The sequence below is a fragment of the Prenolepis imparis genome, unplaced genomic scaffold (assembly GCF_030444845.1).
Source record: "Prenolepis imparis isolate NDT839.2.m4 unplaced genomic scaffold, iyPreImpa1.0 SCAF_4, whole genome shotgun sequence".
NCBI classification, from domain to species: Eukaryota; Metazoa; Arthropoda; class Insecta; order Hymenoptera; family Formicidae; genus Prenolepis; species Prenolepis imparis.
Window position 1 is genome coordinate 585,324 of NW_028141162.1, and position 21,019 is coordinate 606,342.

Genomic DNA, 21,019 nt, shown 5'->3' on the forward strand with positions numbered 1-21,019 from the left:
GTTTTTCTCTCACAAATTAGGGCTATTAAATGAGGCGATGGAGATATCGAGCGTTCGATATCGAATACCGTACTTGGCACGATATCAGATGAACGCTCATTATATTCCGATGGCGGTCGGAAAGGTTCCCGTATATCGACGTTTCAATTATCGATGTTCGAAAACGAGAACTCTTGGATGGCGCACCGGACACGGGTATACTCGGCGGTCATCAATTGATAATAATTCAATACAATTTTGGGAGAGACGAGAACGGCATATAAATTCGCGCACAAAATCGACGTTAAAAAGATGCGAGTTTTAATATCGGCATATATATGTATACCGACATTGTGCGCGGAATGGAAATGGCATTCGATCAATGGCAATTCTATCTCGTTCACGTGCGTGTGTCTCGTCACGTGCGACGTTCGGTCGTACGTAGGTACATGTCGTCTCTCTCTCAGGAATAAAATCGTCCGGGATGCGGATAAATCGATCGATCTCTCGCGCTAACCGAGGCGACTTTCCGAACGAATAACCCCACGTCGTGTCGCGCAACTGTATCGCGTTTTCCTACCTTGCAGCTTGGCTAATAAAAAGCGATGGCGCGCGTTATGCGCTTGGCACGCATATCCGTCTCTGCCTTTGCGGCTGAAGGGCATCCTTGCGTGGTGTATTGACCCTTTCTTGCCTCGCCTCAGTCGCCAGGTTAAGATTGTTGTTCAATCGATGTTATAACACTGGACGGGTATTCTCTCCTGCGTGAAAATTGTACAAAGGCGACATATCACGTAATTACATTAATTTTTTTCAAATGATAATATAAAGCTATGATCCTTTTTCTCATAAAAGAGAATTATACTGTAATAAAAAAAGGTTATATATAATATAATATGCGTCATATAAAAGTTCGATATAAATATAACTCTCTCTTAAGATAAAAATTTCATCGTAAAATTTAATTGAAGCGGTTCGTTAATGTATACTAGTCGAGACCAGTTTTCTAAAGGAAGAATGCCCGCGTTTTATTCCAGAATTACATTATTCCAATAACGGTCACTATTATGTAGAATGTCGGTTCTTTCGCGGAAGCTCGTCGAATGAAACTTTCATATTAGAACATTTTTTCTTTTTCCTTTTTTTTTTTCGACGAACCGATATCGAACGATCTCTCCGCCAGTATTGTCAATAAATTTTCAATGCTCTCGTCCCGAAAAACGTCGATAGATAGCTTGGTCGTCGGTATTGTTTCAGAATCGAGGTCGAGATTCGTCTGCAAGTCGCGGAAGCGGAAAGTGACGATCGAGAAGATTATCGATATTATTTTTTGATGGCGGAGAAATCTTGTAGGAGAAAATGTAGCGAATAATATCATGAAAGACGGTGACAGAGCAGTGACGACTGCGGAGATATAAGATATTTACGATAAAGTCATATCAGATTTGACGAGACTTGTCTGACAAATGTAATGAAATATAAGTGTAATATAAAAGATAGCGGCCTACATAGCAATATAAAATATTTATAAATTTATCTTCATTGCAAATATTTCAAAGTTATCTTTTTTTTTGTTCCAGGCTCGACCAACCGGTGACCAGTTCGACACCTGGGATGGACAACAAAAAGGTAAAACATGTTCGATTTACATTAGATATTTACCATCTTTGACGTGCGATAATGTTTCGATATCCTGCGTACAATTCCCGAAATAATTTCCTGTCGATACACGTATTGCGCGATAGAATTCAGTCTTATAAAGAGGTCAAGCTATATAAAATTGGCAATGTGGCGTCGTAGGAAATTGCACAACGCAGTTTGCAGATCGCCATAAATAACGGTCAATCGATTATTACCTACTGTTTGGAACCGCAATGTTTAATGAGTCGCATGCGGTCTGCTAGCCTTTGTGAACGAGAATGGCGGAGGAATTGGCGCGAAACACCATCAGCGATGCCCTCCCAATTAGAAGCATCGCTCGAATTAGCGACGAATTACGAGCGTTCCCCTCGTTAGGACGAATCATATATACGAGCGATAGAAATCGGCGATACGATTCCATTCTAATGCGCGCCATGTGAGGAAGAGGATCGAAAGAACAAAAGTTCGCCGCGAAAGTTCGGCCACTTTTCCCGTCCGCGAGACCAAGTTTTCCTTAGAATCGACGAATTTCGCGCACAAAGTCTCGTCTTTTCGATCGCATTCGATCGCGTATTCATTTCCGTCCTCGGTTCTTGTAATTTAACGGATCACTCGGGCGACTCCTTTTCTCCGTTCGACTTTTTCGCGATGAAAACTCGTTCCAAGTAAGAAAGTTCCGACGAGATAGATGAATGAGACAGTAGCGAACGCGCGCTAATGTTTCTCGACATCTGTATAATGTTTTGTTAGGAAATTGCAAGCTTTCGAGGAAAAATCGATCGTACGATTTCGCCTTGACGTTATACATATATACATATTGTTGTTATTTGACGTATCCCACGGGCGTGTAAACAGCTTTGATATAATTCTATTTTATTTAGAATGCGATTTATAGAGGCACTCTGTATAGTGCTTTGCGCCTTATATGCCCAAGTTTCTCAAAGACATTCGCGGCGTTTTGTATTCCAGAAAAATACAGGTCATGTTATCGACGATTCGAAGAGCTTCCGGAAACGGAACGTTTCTCTCTCTTTATGCTTTTAGATAAAATGTATCTACGAGTCTCATGTTGACGAAAACTTTTCCAGAAAGTACAATCTATCGCGTGTAAAGGCACAATAGTGTCTAAGTAAAAAGAGGGTTCGTATGACACTCTCAGGATAGAGATTATCAATATCAGCTCTCTCGGAAATTCGTTTATATCATGTCGAAACTTATCATTATTCGCATATTTTAACAACGTACACAAAAATAAAGAATAATGACAGAAATTTAATAACGGGGCATATTTATTTAATGCATGTTCTCTGTTTTTGTGTAAATGATTTTTCGTCGCTACTCGTATTTGGGATGTCAGGAAAAATTTTGGACGAGAAAGAAAAGCAGTTGAAGCCGAGCAAGTTGGAGCGAACGGTAAATTATTCATTTCTACGTTAAGGATGGACTTTGTCGAGTGTTTCCGGACCTCGCCAATCTTTCGTACTGAAATTCGCTGCTTTTTTTGAGCATGTATTTTTAAATCAAACGAAGGAAAGGGGGACAAAGGGGAAATCGATAACGAACTGCATAATACACCGGGTCTATTTCCAGGATTAAATCCGACCGAACTTTGCAGAAGCACGCGCACTCTTCTCGTCGAGAATGCATGCCACCCCCCTCGCCTCCTTTCCTATCGCGATACACGTCTGTCAAGTAATTAGTTATTTAGTAATCTTTTTGCTCGTCAAATGTCAGCCGGTTTTTCTCTACTTCCCACGCGCATTGTAACAGAAAGCGGAAAATGGAACGGGTTGGACGAGTTTCATGTTGAAATGACGAATCGCGCTATCGTCTTCTTCTTTCCTCATTCTCGTTTCCATGGCTTTTCATTATCGAATAAACGTTCCGAGTGGCACGGCGAAATTTTTGTCGGCTAACAAGAGTTTTTACGGTAACTCGATGTGTCGCAGAACGGAGAAGCGGATTTCGATCAGCCGCGTTCAGGAAAATGCCGAATAAAAGATATCCCGAGATCTCGGTCGCTCGGTGTATGTCGTCCAAGGGATGCGATTTCAAATTTTACCAAAGATTTATCGCTTCTAGCTCTGTCCTTTTGTCAGAGAGATTGTATTACATTCTGTCTTGCTTCCAATCTGAAAAATATTTAAAGCTGTTTGATACCTTAGCTCAACGTCACACACCGTGACAGACGGTCTGTCCTGTAAATCGTTTCGTATCGCGTTTCATATACATTTGAGAAAATTGATAATCAAATATTCAACCACATTTTTATACGTTATGTCAACTGGATAAGTGTTCGTTAAATTATATGTCTACGTTTTATGTATATTAATAATCAATATTCCAGAATTACTCTACCGATTCTGGGATTAATGTATTCTTAATAAAAATTTAATTAGAGATGCCATCTTCTTTATTACGGCCTCTCGAAATTTTTTACACAAAGCTTAAATGTATAAGGATAATAATTTTTGTAATCGAATTTAAAATAAGTTAGAGTAATTTTTTGAAATTAATTAAAGAATAACAAGCCATTAATCTCAAGGAATTTTTTTCCTTCCTAAGAAAAGGTTTCGAACACATTCGATTAAACTGTAGCGCAAAATTGTTGTAATTGATCGTCTCGATGAGAAGGCGTTTTTATTTGACAGATTGTCCAATCGGCCACGCCGCCCGCCGTACCTGTCCAGGTACGTAGCAAGCACGATGGCTCGGGGGTGGCGGCATCCGTGTCGGGGGTGCGCAGACGGAGCGGTCCTCAAGGGGGATTGCGCTCGCCCGCTGCAAAAAGGCCCCTCTCCGCCCCGGTTGCACTTCAGGGCTGGCTGCACAAGCAGGGCTCGGAAGGTCTCATGCTCTGGAAGAAACGTTGGTTCGTTCTCTCCGAGTACTGTCTCTTTTATTACAAAGGTCAGTATGCGCTCTATCGACGGCCCTTTTTTTAGCATTTTAACTTTTAACCTTTTTGCTTGTTATCTTTTTTTTTCCGTTATTTTTACGATGAATATGACACTGCCAGTTTTAACCCGAGCATTATTATTATTCGGAATAGCGCGCTTATTTAATATTCAGAACTGGTGGATGTGTGTAACGCTGCATTCGTTTTATAATTAACAATCGGCATTATATGAACCGATATAAACAATAATTATCCTGGGAATATCTATTAACAACCGATTCGAAGGAAATTAAATTTGGTTATCGGTGCAAATGAGCTCTTATTGAGCATATTGCGTAAATCGAACGAATAAGGTTTTTTTTCTATTTTGCATCAGACTGATATTACAACCCTTAATAATATTTAGTTATTCCTAATTAAACCTAATCGAGAAGAATTTTCAGTTTTTACAATCTTATAAAATAAATGTCAGTTATCTCTTTCAAATAATCTCTGATCTCATTTTTCAATATAAATACTCTGAATGATAAAAATGATCTCCAAGTTTGTACATAAAATTTACATTAATGTTCGAATCGATTTGTATCTGTCCTATTTACGAGCTTTTATTTCGGTGCATTTATCAGCTTGGCGAAGATATTCTGGCATTCAACCAGGAATTTCAGAGGCTCCGTCTCGCGTTTAGGTCGCACGAGACCAATTTCCAGTCATCTTGAATGCCGTTGCTCTTCTAATCCGACTCGGGACGCTAATTACACCCGGTCCCTTTGATTCTATAGTGCACGTGCATCACAGTCGTCGCAGCGAAGATGTGCGAAATGTTCTCTGTTAAGGATACACTCCGTGCGCGGTCTACCACTTCAGTTTGTCTTGCACGTTACTCGAACAAGAAGGAAGTTGTCGCTGGAAGTTCATGACGCTTCGACGCGTCGTTTACACTGTGACGAACTTTAGTTAAATTACATTCGATAGATACCGCCCCTAATTAACGGCTCGCCGAGCCTCTTCGAGTATCCTTATGTCGTTCGCAAAAGCACTGAAACTAATACTCGGCAACAAAGTTTTTCGATCCGATTGCTTCGTAAATATCGTAGAAAGTTTGTTCAACATATCCGCGAGATAGATGATCGATCTTCCGTCTTGAAAGAGATATATATTTCGTTTGTTATCGTATACTCTTATTAATCAATTTCTCTCGAGTAAAGTAAAATGAGGTATTTCCTGAAGAAGTACAGGTTTCTCTCTCGAGCAAATATATAGACTCTTTTTTCGGTTCTTGCATTTTCAATTGAAATCAAAACTATTCGAGATTATAGATATCGGAAAGATTTTACTTCGTACAATTCACATTCAAATGTACATATAAACAATTAAATTGTACATCTCCTTTTATCAAAATACGATGAAGGAATATTCATATGAATTAGATAATTGAGATTCCGCATCTCTAATTGGTAAAGCATTTGTTTATTGCGTCTGTACGTTACTCTAGCGCGTTTATTACTAGATCGCTCGGAATTCGTTTAGACCGAAATTCTAGCTTATCCAAAACGCAACGTGAGAGGGAAATTCAATTCGCCTGCCGAGATTTCGCGGTTATGTACAAGCTTGGTATAAACTCAAAATTCCGTATTTCGTTTGGCGAAATTCCTTGTCTTTCAAAATCAACGCTACTGTAAACGCGAGCCACGAGAAATATACATGTAAATGTTTATTCTCGCAAATATTTAAAACTATATAGAAATAGCGCACATGGTATTTTGGTTATAGTTATTGTTAGACATAAACTGTTGGAAAGAAAAATATTTCGAGAGCCAAAAAGAGAATATGTATATTGCAATCGGTCAATCTCCAATGGTACGTTCAAATTTGTCAGGATCGAAAATAGAACGTCGTCGAAAATATTTTTACGTTTCATCAATTATTCGAACGTGATATTGTATATATCCGTTCTATTTTATTCGCTACAAAGGATGAATAGAGATGTAGTGTAATGCGTATCTGTCTTTTTTTTGTGACACGCTATTTTTTTTCGCGATAAAAAATTATACAGGACACGTCAAATTATAGCGGCAGCATGCACGTCCAATTTTCGATATGGATTTTTTGCTCAAAACTAACGCAAATATTTAATTTTTAAAATAAAGTCTAGTCATCGCGTTGTACGTAACATAGCAATTTATTAATTTGCAGGTCCGGAAGAGGAGAAACTACTAGGTTCGATATTACTTCCTTCGTACAGAGTCACCGTCTGCAAACCCGAGGATAAAGTTAACAAGAAGTTCGCCTTCAAGGCCGAACACGCGAACATGAGGACTTATCACTTTGCAGCTGACAGTCGCGAGAGCATGAACCAATGGGTGAATGCGCTGACTCTGGCGACGCTTTTGCAAGATCCTAACCCGTAAGTTGCACACATTTATTTTTAAATTGTTTAAAAATCACGTGAAAACGTTGGACGATCTTATCAGTCGTAATAAATTATTATTACCGATCAGAAATCAAGCGAAATTATTTATTCAATTCTATACTAAAGAAATGTCAATTTACATCGAAAAACGTATATTTTTCAACGTTTAATAATTATAGGTTTGTAAAGAGCAATAAACATTTGCATGTTTTATCGCTTTTGTCATCACACAAGTTGAATAAATAAACGAATGTGAGAGATGAAAAATGCGGTGACGGAATTGATATAGAATCGATTTTTTTTAAATTATTGTAATAATCGTATTCGATTCGTGGATACTTAAATTTTTCATCTGCCGTCTCTCTAATGCCGTTCTCTCGTTTTATATTCCCTCTCTTACCCGTAATTTTCTTCTTTTACAGTATCACACTGTACTTTGAAATTACAAAAAGATCGTTCAATTTTATCTCTCTCATTCACATCTGATTCTATTTTCTCAAGTACAACACCTTTCCAAAATTCATGAATTCCAAAATGTTTGAATATTATTTAAAATTGTGCAGTACTTAAATATTTTTTCTTTGTACCGGAAATCTTTCCTCGAACTTGCGAGGATTTACTATTTACTTTCATTTTACGGAAGAATGAAATATCTCTTCAGCGAGATATTACTCTCGTACTAACTACTCTTCTAAAAGATGTCATCTTTTAATGTCACGACACTTTGTGACATTAAAACATGGTTCGAAGTGCACTCGGCGATCTCGAAAGTTAATTCGATACTGCAATAGAGTGACGACGAACCTCTCTTTGATATTCCGCAAAGGAAATTGGGACGTCGCGTCGCAGCTACCAGGGTGGTTTATTTGCGTGCAAAAGTATCGCGACGCTACAGCGCGTCTGTCGCTCGCGCACGTTATCGCGGCGTAGCTAATCAATCTCGTTAGTTAGTTTCCCGAGAGTTATTTGGCCCGCGAAATAACGATGGTGGATGAGGCCCCAACTAGCTCATTGTCCATTTAGCGCATCGTCAGCGACACTCCGATACGGACAATGAACGTACGTTTTAAACGAGCGAGCGAGCGAGCTTGGTCGTCGTCTATTGTTTGTTCATCTATGTACCGAAAAATCGATTTACATGGCCGAAAACGTAGATTCTTGGCATATGCGTTTCAGCAGTTCAGCGCGGAACAATAGCGAGAATTAATTTTTCTGCATTTAGTAAAATGAGAAGGTTTCTCGAACTGGTCGTGAGATAAATTTTACTTGGAACGCGAAATCGGAGAACGCGCGATGAAAAGAATATTTAAAAAATAATCCCTTTTATTTATACATATGTATACTCGATTAATGTATTTAGCAACGATAATTTTACTAATAGTGTGTATAAAAAAATTACCTATATTAAATTCAATTATTGATGATTTGTTATGATCGATCGTTAAAAAAACACCTAATAAATTGGACGTGCGAAAAATCTAGATATCATAGTTCTCAATTTGACTTTCTCCTCAAGTGGCGCGGGCGAGGCTGCAGTGGTCATCGAGATAGCGCAGGACGGCGAGCGAAGTGCTCGGCCCAGCGTCTCGTCGATCTCGTCGATCCTGAATCAAAGCGCCGACGACAGTGACTCTGGCTTCCACGGTTTTCAATCGCGCGACGATCCCAGCCACGCCTCGAACAACAACTCTAGCCCGAACAGCGCGAACACTGCCTCCTTTCCGAATCTCAGCAGTAGCAACAGCAACGGCAATTCCAACAATCACGGAAGCGACTCGGGTCATCCGATGATGAACGGTTGGGTGCCGCAACCAATTTCGCAATACGGTCAGCCTAGCACCTCTCAGCCGCAGTCGCAGCAGCAACAGCAGCAGCAGCAATACGGACACTTGCAGCAACCGAGCCACTCGCACCAGGCGTTGTTGCATCAACATCTATCCCATCCGAATGTGCTGCCGACTCATCAGTCGTCGCATCCGCACAAGCACATGGTCCAACAATCGCCGCAGCAGCAACAACCGTCTCAATCGATACCGCATCCCATCGCGGGTAACGTTCAGACGGTGCAGCCTATGTCCCGAAAATTCGGACAGCCGATTTACGCGAACGCGCCGCCAAAACCGAGAAGATTGACGGACGGTTCAAACGAGTACTCGACACCGTCACCGTCACCGGATTATCGGAAAAGTCCGGTCTCGCCGGACGTTACGGTGACCAGTAAAAGCCCGATGTCCGATTACGAGAGGAACAACACGATTTACGGCACGCGGATGAATCAGCCGCCGCAGCATCAGAGTCTGCGGACCAACAAGTCCGGCCTGAATTACGGCTACGGTCAGATCGCGCAACCGACGGAGAGGAGGACTCCGGACACGTACGGTCGTAGCGCGAAGCCGAGGACCAGCAGCAGGGGCAATGGCGACTACGAGGAGCTCTACGGCACCCCGTCGCTTTATCAGAGACCCGCGGGTCCGGTGGGTTACACGAAGGGTGCGTCGCCGGCGCCGATTCCCATCCCCGTTTACGCGCAGCAGCAACATCTTCAGCAACTGCTGCACTCCCCCGTCACGCCAGTGACGTCGAACAGTGAGTCTCTTTGTTTTCTTTTCTTCTTCTCGCGGCTTCTCGCGGCTTCTCGCCACAAAGGCGCTCGTAATTAGTGCCGTAAACGAGCAAAAGGTGAAAACATTTTACGCGGATGTATGTTTGAAAGCAACGTCTCTCTTCTCTATGTTACAAAGCAAGCTTTCTTATCGGACCGTTAAGATGCGCGTCCCGGGAATCCATTTCAGCGAGAACAATCTCGCGTTCTCTATATATGTTTTTCGCATTTCGTCGCATTGTCGCGCAAAGAGAATTCGAGTCTTATATTTAAAAAAAAATGAACGTAAAAAACAGCGCTTTGATAACTTTACCGTGCCGCGCGAGCATGGCGGTTTCCAGCGCGTGTTTTGAGTAATATCCCTTTGATGAAAAGATTCTAAAGTTTATTACTCTAAAGTTTCAAAAAAGTTGCCGTGCGTTTATCTCAATATGATATAACAAGAGCTGCGTATCTTCTTATTATCGCGGACAAATATTAATTTGCAGCTCGCGATCATAAAGATACGTTCTTTAAGTTAACTCCAGAATTGAAAGATTGATTTTATATTATATCGCGTTAAAATTATAATATATATAATATAATCGTAATGAGAGATAATAAAAGTTATATTATGACCTAGATTCTCTTTTGGCGCATCGCATATTCTCATAATAAAATTTACGCCTTTCTTTTTCTCCGCGTTGCAAAGGATCTTGAATAATGTTGTAACCGATAAAGCTCGACGTGGTAATACACAAAGTGCGTTACACGATTTGCTTCTTTTAGTGCCGATGGTGAGGCAGTCGAGAACTCAACCGCCACCGCGACCGCATAGCGCAGATTTTCTAGAATACGAAGCGGCGAGGCGATCTCAGCAACAACCCGCGCAATGCGAGAGGCCTCCGGATCAGCAGAGACGTCCGCAGAGACCTAAGTCCAGTCTAGATATAGTAAATCCGTCGGATACGACCAACGACGGTTACTTCTATTCCGAAGAAAGGTACTCGCGCGCGTGAATTTGTCTTTTATTACGTTTTATCGCGCGAATATATATCGAGGCAAAATAAAATGGAAAATTGACTTTATAAAAAATATATCATTTTGTATCGCGCGTTTTTTTGTACTTAGATACGCGGCGCAGATGCGGCAGTCCGCGGTTTATTTGCATCAGACCCCGCAGCATTATCAGCAACAGCGGAATCAGTCTCTCTCGCGCGTCACGATGCAGCCGAAACTGCCGGGTATCCGCGACAAGACCGACGAGAGTAGAATATCCATATTGCCGGATTCCACCTGCCCCGCTCTGAGACGCACCCAGCGAGATCACGTTCACGGGCAACACACGATGCCCGCTCAGTCGCTGACGCAGAGACATTCCGAGTGAGTCACCGCAGTACATTATCCGAATAAATAATTAAACCGCATGCCGCAGAGCCCGTTTAACATTTCATCGAAATTAAGAAATTTCAAAATGTTGCTTTTAAATAATACAATGGTTTGCACGACTTTATTTTAAATAATATATAAATATATTATAATATATTTAATACACCTTGTGCGATGATTTTTTAAAGAACCATTATAAATCCTAGTATGTTAAAATTTATTTATAGCAAGAACATGTTGCGTTTCTTAAAATTGACAAATTGAAAAGGAAGAGATAATTTCTCTTATGAAATATATAAAAATATATTAATTTTTTATACCTCATTTCCTGATTTGCTACAGGATAATGGGCACCGACCCAAAGTTCCGAAGATCCTTGCGCGAAAAGAGCTACGAGGCGAATGGCCGCGAGGTGCTAACGCATGGCGGCGAGGACAACACGATCCCTCGAAGGGTACCGCGTGGCGAGTATGACGGGTGGGGGAGAACGACGAGTCACAGTGTCCACGGAACCCATATCGTTCAGACGTATCACGCCGGTGGTCACGCAGGTGGTGGCAGACGATGGAGCGAGCAGCAGCAGTTCTGCAGATCGGCGTCGGCGCGTCTGCCAAGGACACGGCATCCCGCCGCGCTTGATCCCGACGACGACGACTACGCCGAGAGGTCCTCCGAGCAGGATTCGCGGGATGGTGAACGCAAGATTCAGCAGGTAAGAAGAAGAAATCTAACGTTCTCCATGACATTTTTTCGCGCGAATCTCTCTCTTTCAAGATTTAACCTCGTAATATAATTTGCATATAAAATCTTTATATAGTGTCATTAGAATGCTGATTTATTTTGAATATATTATGTTGAATACATTAATTCTTTATCTTTAATCCGTGAGAGATCTGTTTGTCAGATCCGTATGCTCTTCCAAAAATTTTGGTCTATAGTAAAGTCAAATTGCTAAATAAATATCTTATAATTTAATGATGATTTTCAAACCAATTTTATATTTTTACACTAATAAAAAATTGATCTCTTGCGGAATAACTATAAATGAAGAAATTTATTAGGCTATTTGTGATAGAAATTAATAAATGTTAAAATAAGTTTTCCGAAGTATGAATACATTGCCGATTTGAACTCGCTTGCTCCGTTTGTATCCCGGAAAATCTGGGATGAGTCATGGAGCGAACCGTTTCTTTGAATCAGGTAGGTAGCTGTAGGTCATCAGCATTGCTTGTATCAGCTCGTACAAGACCACTGTAACATCGGTGGACGAGCATGATTCACGCGATAACTCTGTTGCATAGTTACGACTTATCTTACGTCATCTCGACTCTCTTCGCGTCTTTGCTTTCACCATCGTTTTCACTTCATTATTATCATTGTTATTACGTTACTCCAATCGTATTAATAATTTTCTAGATTTTTTTCAATTTGTTTTCGCAAACGTTTATCGCTAAAATTGATGTCAATCGGTGCAAGTCTTCTCTATTGATTGGATCCTATGATCACGATACAATTTTTCAGAAAGTAGCAAAAAATCATTTAAAAGACATCTCGATATAGGGATGAGGGGGTAGAAAACAAAAATAATTTCGCATTATATAAAGTAATTAATATTTTAATGATTGTGTAAATTGAAATATACAATTTTCAGCTTTATTTTATTTATTATAAGATTAAAGAATCATACATAAATACAAATATAAAGCTTTAAAAATAAATTTGCTCGGTACTCATATAAACGTAAATTGGTTTTTTTTAATTATTAAATTACACATCAAAGATAATCTGGGGACTTGTATTAATATTTTGTGTGATGTTAAAATAATATATTTTTTAATACAACTCTTAAAATAAAATAAAAAGATATATGAGTAAATAAATTTATCTATATTAATTTTCATACATAAAATGTAATTTTGTTGCATACACGAAAATGGTAATATATTGAATTTGAATCGATAAAATCACGATGAAAAAGATATCGTAATATAATCGTTATAATAAAAACGTCCCGCAATAGTTATAAAATAAGCGTTTTCGAGATCCTAGCTTTGTTGCTAAATTATAAAAGCAAAATCTCCCGAAATATTCCCAAACTATCTTACATTTTTTTCATGATATAGTTAATGAAGGGTTACGATATACATTTTATAGCGCGAAGAATCGATGAAGCGGTTGCTGGAATGGAAGCAGCGTATGCTGCAGTCCCCGTTGACGCGAAAGCCATCCGGTTCGGCCAATCGGGGCAGGGCACAAAATGATCTTTCGAGTTACTACAAGCAACAGGCGCTGCTGGATTTGGCAGCGCATGAGGCCGCCGTAGCGGAGGGTCGTCACTCCCGTAGGCGGGAGGATGGGCATCGTTCGCATGTCAGGAGCAAGAGCTCGGACGGCCGTCGGACTGCCGTCAACGTGCCGCGCTATAACAGCTATTCCAGCGATGACGAAGGTAGGGACAGCTCGCCTGAACTTATCATTTAAGTGGTAGTTTCGTCGCCCCGCGTAACCGAGGGACCCGGTCGTGAGATGTTGAAAATTGCACGGACAATTAATTCTTTCGGCCGTATATATTGAGCATGTGTGTTTGAAACAAGGTATATTTGAAAAAAAAAATATCTTACGAATTTTATCTCCGATAAAAAATTGATCTCTTGGTCATTCTGCCTTGCAAAAAATAAAGCTCGACTTTTAATTTAAATCGTTTCGATCAGTGCGAGTCCCTCGAAAGCGCTCTGTCTGCGATGTAATCAATTTTGAAAGAGTAGATAGTTGTTTATAGTCTATAAGCTAAAAATAATCCAGATTCTAACACAATCATATGTAATTGCTAACACGGTGAGAAATCTAATATGTGCATATTTGTTCGCGGAAAGTAAAAAGCATTTCTTCACGAGAATGCATGTCAAGAATTTTGTACTTTGTTGCTGGTGCTCGTGTACGTTGAAATTGAAATATCTCAAGCGCTATGTCGATCGATTAATCCCTTTGAGGCAAAAATGATCAGCATGTTTCTTTTTCTCAATTAATGGCATATGTAGAGATGTCATAATTTAACAAAAATACACCCGATCATGCGAATATCGCAATTAATGCGAGGCGCCTGAATTATTCGTGAATTGCGAAAATTGCAAAAATCGAAGTTGCGTGTTTTTTCCTTCATTTTTTGTTTCTTATTATATTTATACATAATCGTCGAGGAAATGTAGAAGAATTCAACGAAATGCGAAATAAGGATGAAACGAGAAGAAATTAAAAGGAAAGCAAATAATTAAAACATGCATATCTGCGAGCGTTTCTCCGCGGGGCTCCTTCTATCTGCTGCTGTTGGGTCTGGTGAATGGGAAACGATTAACAACACTTAAAACTTTTTAACTGTCCAAGTGATCGAATATTAATATCCTATGCGATTTAACACCGATCGTAATTAGATTGCCGTAGAAAATATGGGTCAGCATGGCATGCCAAAGAATTTCACTAACACTATTTGCCGTAGCTACGCAATTACGATCGCATTTACCTTCCAGCTCGCGTGTTCGCTACCTACGATTAACCGCAAAATCCATCATTCGATTATCGGGATCATTGCACGATCAAATCTCGCGACAAAAAACTTTTCTCTTTAATTTATTTATCAAACTTTTATCGATTCGCGCGAGCTTTAAAATTTGATACCAAGTTGCCGAGATGTAAAACTCTTTTTACAAATTAACAATATCGAAATGTAAAAAAAATAATATATATAATTGTTTTAAAAGCTATTATTAACAGTTAACATGATAATGAATGATACGTTTTTGATTAATGCAATGATCTTTGACGTCGTTATCGCGCTTGGCGAGCTGGCTTAAATCTGTATGATGGGTCTAGAAAAGGGAATATAAATTGGACTAAAAAAAGATATCTTTATTTCTCATACACATAAGTAACGGACGTTACTCGTGTCTTTGTGTTTTGTAACGAACAAATTAGAGCTGGGAGATGTCCGGAGGAAGCGCACGCGCAGACCCTCGCATGCAGGAAGGAGCCCCCGGCACGCCGGCGACGACCGGTCATCGACGGCGACGTCGGCCGTCCAGGATGCCACGATATCCCTCGGCGGGATTGGCGGCCGCACGAGCGTTAATCAGACTTCGCAATTGCAAACGTTTAACACTCGTAAAACGATTTCGGGTGGAAGCGCAGGCAGCATACCGCCGGACGCGGGTTACGACGAGGTAAGCTTCCCGCCGCTGTTGAGAAATGATTACGCGTATACGCCGTCAACGATGGATAGGCGATCGTCGTCCAGGAGGACGGATCCAGAAGCCACGTACGAGGACTCCGCGATCAAGCACAAGACTCCGAAGAAACCGTCGGGAATTCTGAAGACGTCGACCGTTTACGGTTACGATCAGCGGCAATTCGACGGGCAACAAGCCGAAGACAAAATCGAGAACAACAAATCGGATAACACGCGCGGATATCGCAGCAGCGAGTCCTGGCACGTACAGAAGAACGTACAGTGGAATTCCAAGGACGATAACGACGAATGGGATCCCGGTATCGACGAGAGTAAAGTTATCAAAGAATTCTCTTATCAGTATATTAATCCTAAGAAAACGGCCGCGTCTACGAAAGTGGAAGACGAAAAGTCCGAGAGCATGAATCTAGTGCAATGCCGAATCAGATCCTTCGAGATGAACATGGACAGTTCCAGTCCCGTCGCGATGACGTTGTCTATGCAGGAGCCGCTGAAAGTGTCGCCGCTGCAGGCGACCGAAGCTCACATTTCGAAACTCGATTGCGCGAACAAGGGCTCCGTCATACGTAGCTTCGCTCTGGGTGATCCGAACGGTTCGGAGAACGCTTCCAAGCACAAGAACGTAGAAGAAGGACACGCTAAGCAAGCCTCGACTGACAGTAACAAATCAGTCAAAGATCTTCTAGCGGATTTTGAACGAAAGTCGCAACAGATTAATCGGCAGAAATGTGAAAAATGGCAAGAATCGAAACATTGTGATGATCACAGCGATAATAATACGCTACAGTATGACATTGGCAGTAATGTGGAACGTCGAGACTGTGGAAAATTTATCGAAAAAGGAAATGAAGCAGACGAAGGCGTTGCGCAATGTTTCGCTGCAGATGTTCTCTATACCGGTATGCAAATGCAAAATGCCGATGAATCTCAAAGCAAGATGACCAGCTCGAAAGACAGTCTGACTGAACACTGCGTGCCATTCGATGATTTAGATATTATTTCGAATCCCAATTGTGTCAGGACAAGTATAACCGAATCTTTGTTAACGCACGGCGATCAATTCCCCGATGATAATGATCCGATCGCTCCCATTTCGAAGCAGGACGACATCAACAGCGAGGATCATTATCTTCCTATGTCTCCCAGAAAGGCTATACTGGATCCGAATAGTGACGACAGACCGAATCCTAAGATAATGGAAAGCCTGTTTGCCAATCTGGAGCATGAAGAAAGTTCGTATGTGGAGATGGCACAGAATGGGATGAATCGCTCTCTTCTAGCACCAAATGAGGACGGCGTAAAGCACGATTGTAGTGATTATTCTACGCTAGACACATCCCATTACGAATTTGTCTGCGTATCGGACAACAAAATGGAACCGGTGTACATGGAGGTGAGTCAGTTATCCGAGAAAGAAGACGAAAATAACGATAAAACATTCTCGACGAAGAAGAAGATCAACGAAAATTCGCTGCATTCGAGAAGCGATCTGCCCGACATCCTGACGGCGCTCAAATCCGACAGTTCCGACGCCGACGACGAATCGTCCAAGGATCTCGACTCTATAGACGCGCCGCGACATCCACGTTTTAGTTTGTCCGATACCTTTCGACCAGCCTCCTATTACTTGGGAGCCAGTCGCAACATGATCGCGGAATTACACGACTCTTCGGACAGCGAATTGGTCTCCCCGCCGCCGATACCAACCTCACCGCCGCCATTAGATGATCTAGATTCTCTGGATATGCAGGAGTCATTAGAGATAAAGAAGGTCTCACCTCAGGTGGCCACGACGAAAGACAACTCGAATCGAGATTCTCCAAAGTCTTGGAATAAAGCGATGGGTCAAGTGGAGACGCATAGGCCGCCGTCGAGATTTTCGGACGCGACCATCAGCTCTACCTTCAGAGACAGCAGAATATCGCTGGAGAGTGCATCCGGGAGCGATTCTGTCGAGCTTAGAAATCCGGAAGAAGAAGCTCGCCACAGACAATTGAAGAGAAGACCCGTCAGCGATGACGTTTGCGAGGTTTTGGACAGTCTAGATGAGTTGGAGTCGTTGGGAAGTCGCTTCGACGGCGCGAGCATCGACCTCGATCAATACTTGGAGGAATTACAGGCTAGAGATGCATTCAACGTGGATCTTTACGCAAAGGATTTAAGCTACAATAGCATTTACGGATTTAACGAGAACATGCTGGTGGTCGATAAATTGCAGAAAACCACGTGTCAGGATCTGTCGAGAAAGATGAAATTAATGTCCAGCAATCTCGACCGGCCATTCGATTATTCCGGCAAGAACAAGACCGGCTCGGCGAGCAGTCTACCGTCTATGAGGGTATCCGATCTACCGCCTGCGCATCAACACTCGCAGTCTTTCACCGGTGACGCGCATTACGAGAACGTTGCGAGCTTCTCGCCACTTCGCAGCTCGCCGGCGATTCGACCTGACAGCGACGAACCGCCGACGCGCGACAGGATGCAGAGCGGGTCGCAGAGCATTAGTGCGCTGCCAGTTTCTCACAGCAGGGACTCGAGTTACTCGAATGCGTCGGCCGCAGCGTCAATCTCGACGTCCATGGTCTGCCAGAGGCCCGCCAGCGCGCAATCCTCGATGTACTCCGCCATGAATGCGTTCACGTCCTCGGTGAATCGCGGCAACGCGTACACGGAGCAGGGATTCCCGTGTCACTCGAGATCCGCCAGTCACGACACGTGCGTGCGACACGTGTTGCCGAACCATCGATCGACCTCCAGCCAGGACTCGAGTCATTATCCCAACCCGATGCCGGCACTGCAGGCCTCTAATCCCGCTTTGCAACAGTCGTATTTGCCGAACGTGGGCGAGCAGCGTATTCAGAACGATCAATCGGGAGCGCCCTATTACTATTCCGATCTCCAAGCCAGTCTCAACAGCGCGAACGACGTAGAACTTGCGAGCAAACCGACGATCGGCCATACCTCGCGATTACCTCAGCTCAACAATCAAAGGGACGATGCCGCGATCGGCTTGAACAAACGTAATGACATCGGTCGTATAGTGAACCCGATCGCGCGACAGATACCGCGGCAGATTCAAGTAGACGATATAGACGAGGCTAGACGCATCGCCGCGGAGCTAAGACGCACAACTTGCCAACTGTTGGGCGACAACAAGGCCGCTCTCGTGGATAAACGCAACTTCTACGAAGCCGATACACTGCGCCGAGTCAAGTCCACCGATCCGCTGCCGGATGTATCGTTGCCCGAGGCCAGAAACTTGTATCCCCACGGTCTTAGAGATAAGTCTATTGATCCAGGCAATATCGATAACACCGAACCGACACACGTCGCACAAGCGTCTCATCGTCGATCGAGATCTCTAGAGGGATTACTCGACGACGTCGGTCTACAAAATTTAGTGGAGCAACGAAACCGAGCTAACCGAGCGGCGGCGACGGCAGTTTCAGCGGCCTCGACCAACGAGATTGAAGCAACACTACAGAGTCTATCGTCTTCCAACGATCGCGGTGCCACGACTGATAGTAATTTCCATGCCGAGGATCCTTGGGAGCAGGACAGTCTCTGGCGCGAGAGCCTCAGGAGAGTGAGTTTGCGGAACGCCAGATCCTTAGATAATCTGGACAGTCCGCCGACATCCGGAAGGCAGGGCGACGTCAAGTCACGTGGTAGGATCACCCGAGGGGCGACTTACGTAAACGACAGCGTAACTCTTCGCAGGGACGTCCGCGCGGAAGAAACATTGTGCGGCGAGCGGTCGCGAGTCAAACGTAGAATGAAACAGGATCACGAGCATCAAATGCGAGAACGATCTATTGAGAGCAATGACAACAACGGCGGCGGCAACGACGCCGTCTCTTATGAAACCTTATCGATGGAACGAATCGGCGCGGGCGGCTACGTTTGGGATCCGCAGAACGAGGCCTACCGCAAGTCCACCGCAGCGGACCAGAGGAATCATTTTTTAGAGGATGGCAACCTTCCCCCGGCTCGCTCGATCCCGGACGTCCGAATGTCCGCGACGTCGTTCGAGCTCGACCGAGAGAAACTCCGCCAATGGGACTTGTTATCGAGCGCCTGCTTACTCCAGGAGCAGCAGCGCACCTCGATGGCGGACTCGGGGCGAGGGTTGCCGGTCGCGGAACAATCTGGAGAAACTCACGATTCAAGGCTCGTCGTCGGCACGGCGACGACAACGACGACGACGATGACGATGACTATGACCATGACGATGACGATGACGATGACGACAACGACGACGCCGACGACGACGACGACGACGACGACAACGACGATACCGACAATGGGCACCGAGATCGACAACGGGCAGGTAGACGTTATCGTAAGGCCGATTGATACCGCGGATGTACGCGACGTCTTGGCGACGAAGATGCCGATCAAGCGGCAGGAACCGTGTAAACGGGCTGCAGGTGAGTGGCTCCTCAACCATGCTGGGGTGTACAGGCAGTGACCGTACGAGGCCGTGTTCCAAATCGCCACACGACCGGCCGGCCAACTCGTCCCGACGCGACGTAAGCGACCACGGATCTTGTGCGATAAATGTTTAATCCTAAATAGTAGAGAGAAGCTAAGAAACGCTTCACGTACTCGTATCTTTTCAGCCATATATTTTGCCATAAGTTTCATAAAAATTTGAGATAAGTTTATCTTTCTCGCCTCGTAATCTGTATTTAATTTTTTTTTTTTTTTTTTATATAAAAGTAATTATATACCATCTTTCTTAATTGACTGTCGGTGGTTCAGACACTCTTTAACTCGTTCGACCGTTTAAAAGTAGAAAACTGTAATAGTTTTGCAAAATTTAAACGATTTAATTAACGATTTAATTATTGAGCAACAGCTAAGCCAGAGCTCGCTCTTTAGGATTAAACACGATATTCTCGCTACCAAATGTACCTGCGCTTGCGATGGCATGCATAGCGATGCAAGCCGCCTCCTTGTAATTATGGACCAGGCCGTGTGTGTGTATGTGTGATCTGCAATTTACTTTTACTTATTCATTCGATGATTTTTTGCCAGTTTGTTGAATCCGAGAATCGATTTGAATATTGTATTTTTGGACGACGCGGATAAAGTTTTATAATTGATGCGAATTGGAACACGGCCTGGTACGTGAGGGTATGAGTGAGTGTATTTACGAGACGATTAAAAACACACAGAGTGATTTGTCGTAATTTACTGCAATTATTCGTCACGTTGGATAACGCAAATCGGGCTTTCATAGCACAATAAAATGGGTAAATAGCAATAAAATACTTGCTATTTGTTAAATTAATGCGAAACTCCAATTCGTGTGTATGTATGTATGTATGTGTGTACGAGTGAGTGCATGTATATTCTTAAAATATATTTATCACTTAAGATTTATATCACACGATCGCCGAAAAAAAATTGGTGTAATCCAAGACGATTATGTTTTCTCTCTCTATTTAATTCTTTCTTTCGTTTACTTATATATTTCTTAAGTCATGCCAGTTAATTGATTCGTAATGTAAGTACAAGTCATGACATTATTATTATAATAAGGGTAATGTTTCTTTGTCGAAACCGCTATGGACATTATTTTAAATATCTTTCGATTAACTCCCATTCGAGTGATTTCAAGTGAGTGATTTTACACTCTTTACACGCAGGATCTCATTTTCGCGCATATTATAATCTGCGTGAAATCAATGCTGAATGACGAATTATTTCTTAGGGCACGTTTTTAGATTGATATCGACAAAACTATCGATATACGCGATATCGTTCAATTCGGCCGTCTAGACGATTTGCTAGAATGTATCGTCGCCAAGTAATACAGAGCTCTAAATAGCTCTTTCATGAAAATATTACTCAAGATTGAGCGAAAGATTAATA

The 21,019-nt window shown here is 42.6% G+C and overlaps 1 protein-coding gene and 1 long non-coding RNA gene across 16 annotated transcripts in view; one reads left to right on the plus strand and one right to left on the minus strand.

Annotated features, from left to right (window-relative positions):
• LOC145934731 (uncharacterized) overlaps window positions 1-21,019 on the plus strand; it is a 127,235-nt gene that overhangs the window by 68,448 nt on the left and 37,768 nt on the right. For all 14 annotated transcript variants that reach the window (XR_014425096.1, XM_083035444.1, XM_083035445.1 and 11 more), the window contains 9 exons: window positions 1,560-1,608; window positions 4,272-4,530; window positions 6,713-6,923; window positions 8,446-9,515; window positions 10,300-10,513; window positions 10,642-10,893; window positions 11,242-11,611; window positions 13,054-13,348; window positions 14,869-19,569. Coding sequence is in view for 13 of the 14 variants with exons in the window: in XM_083035448.1 (XP_082891574.1) it covers window positions 1,560-1,608; window positions 4,272-4,530; window positions 6,713-6,923; window positions 8,446-9,515; window positions 10,300-10,513; window positions 10,642-10,893; window positions 11,242-11,611; window positions 13,054-13,348; window positions 14,869-19,569 (7,421 nt within the window). In the remaining variant the exon portion in view is untranslated. The remainder of the gene's footprint in view (window positions 1-1,559; window positions 1,609-4,271; window positions 4,531-6,712; window positions 6,924-8,445; window positions 9,516-10,299; window positions 10,514-10,641; window positions 10,894-11,241; window positions 11,612-13,053; window positions 13,349-14,868; window positions 19,570-21,019) is intronic.
• Window positions 1-21,019, minus strand: part of LOC145934734 (uncharacterized) — a 120,059-nt gene that overhangs the window by 65,775 nt on the left and 33,265 nt on the right. The window lies entirely within an intron of this gene.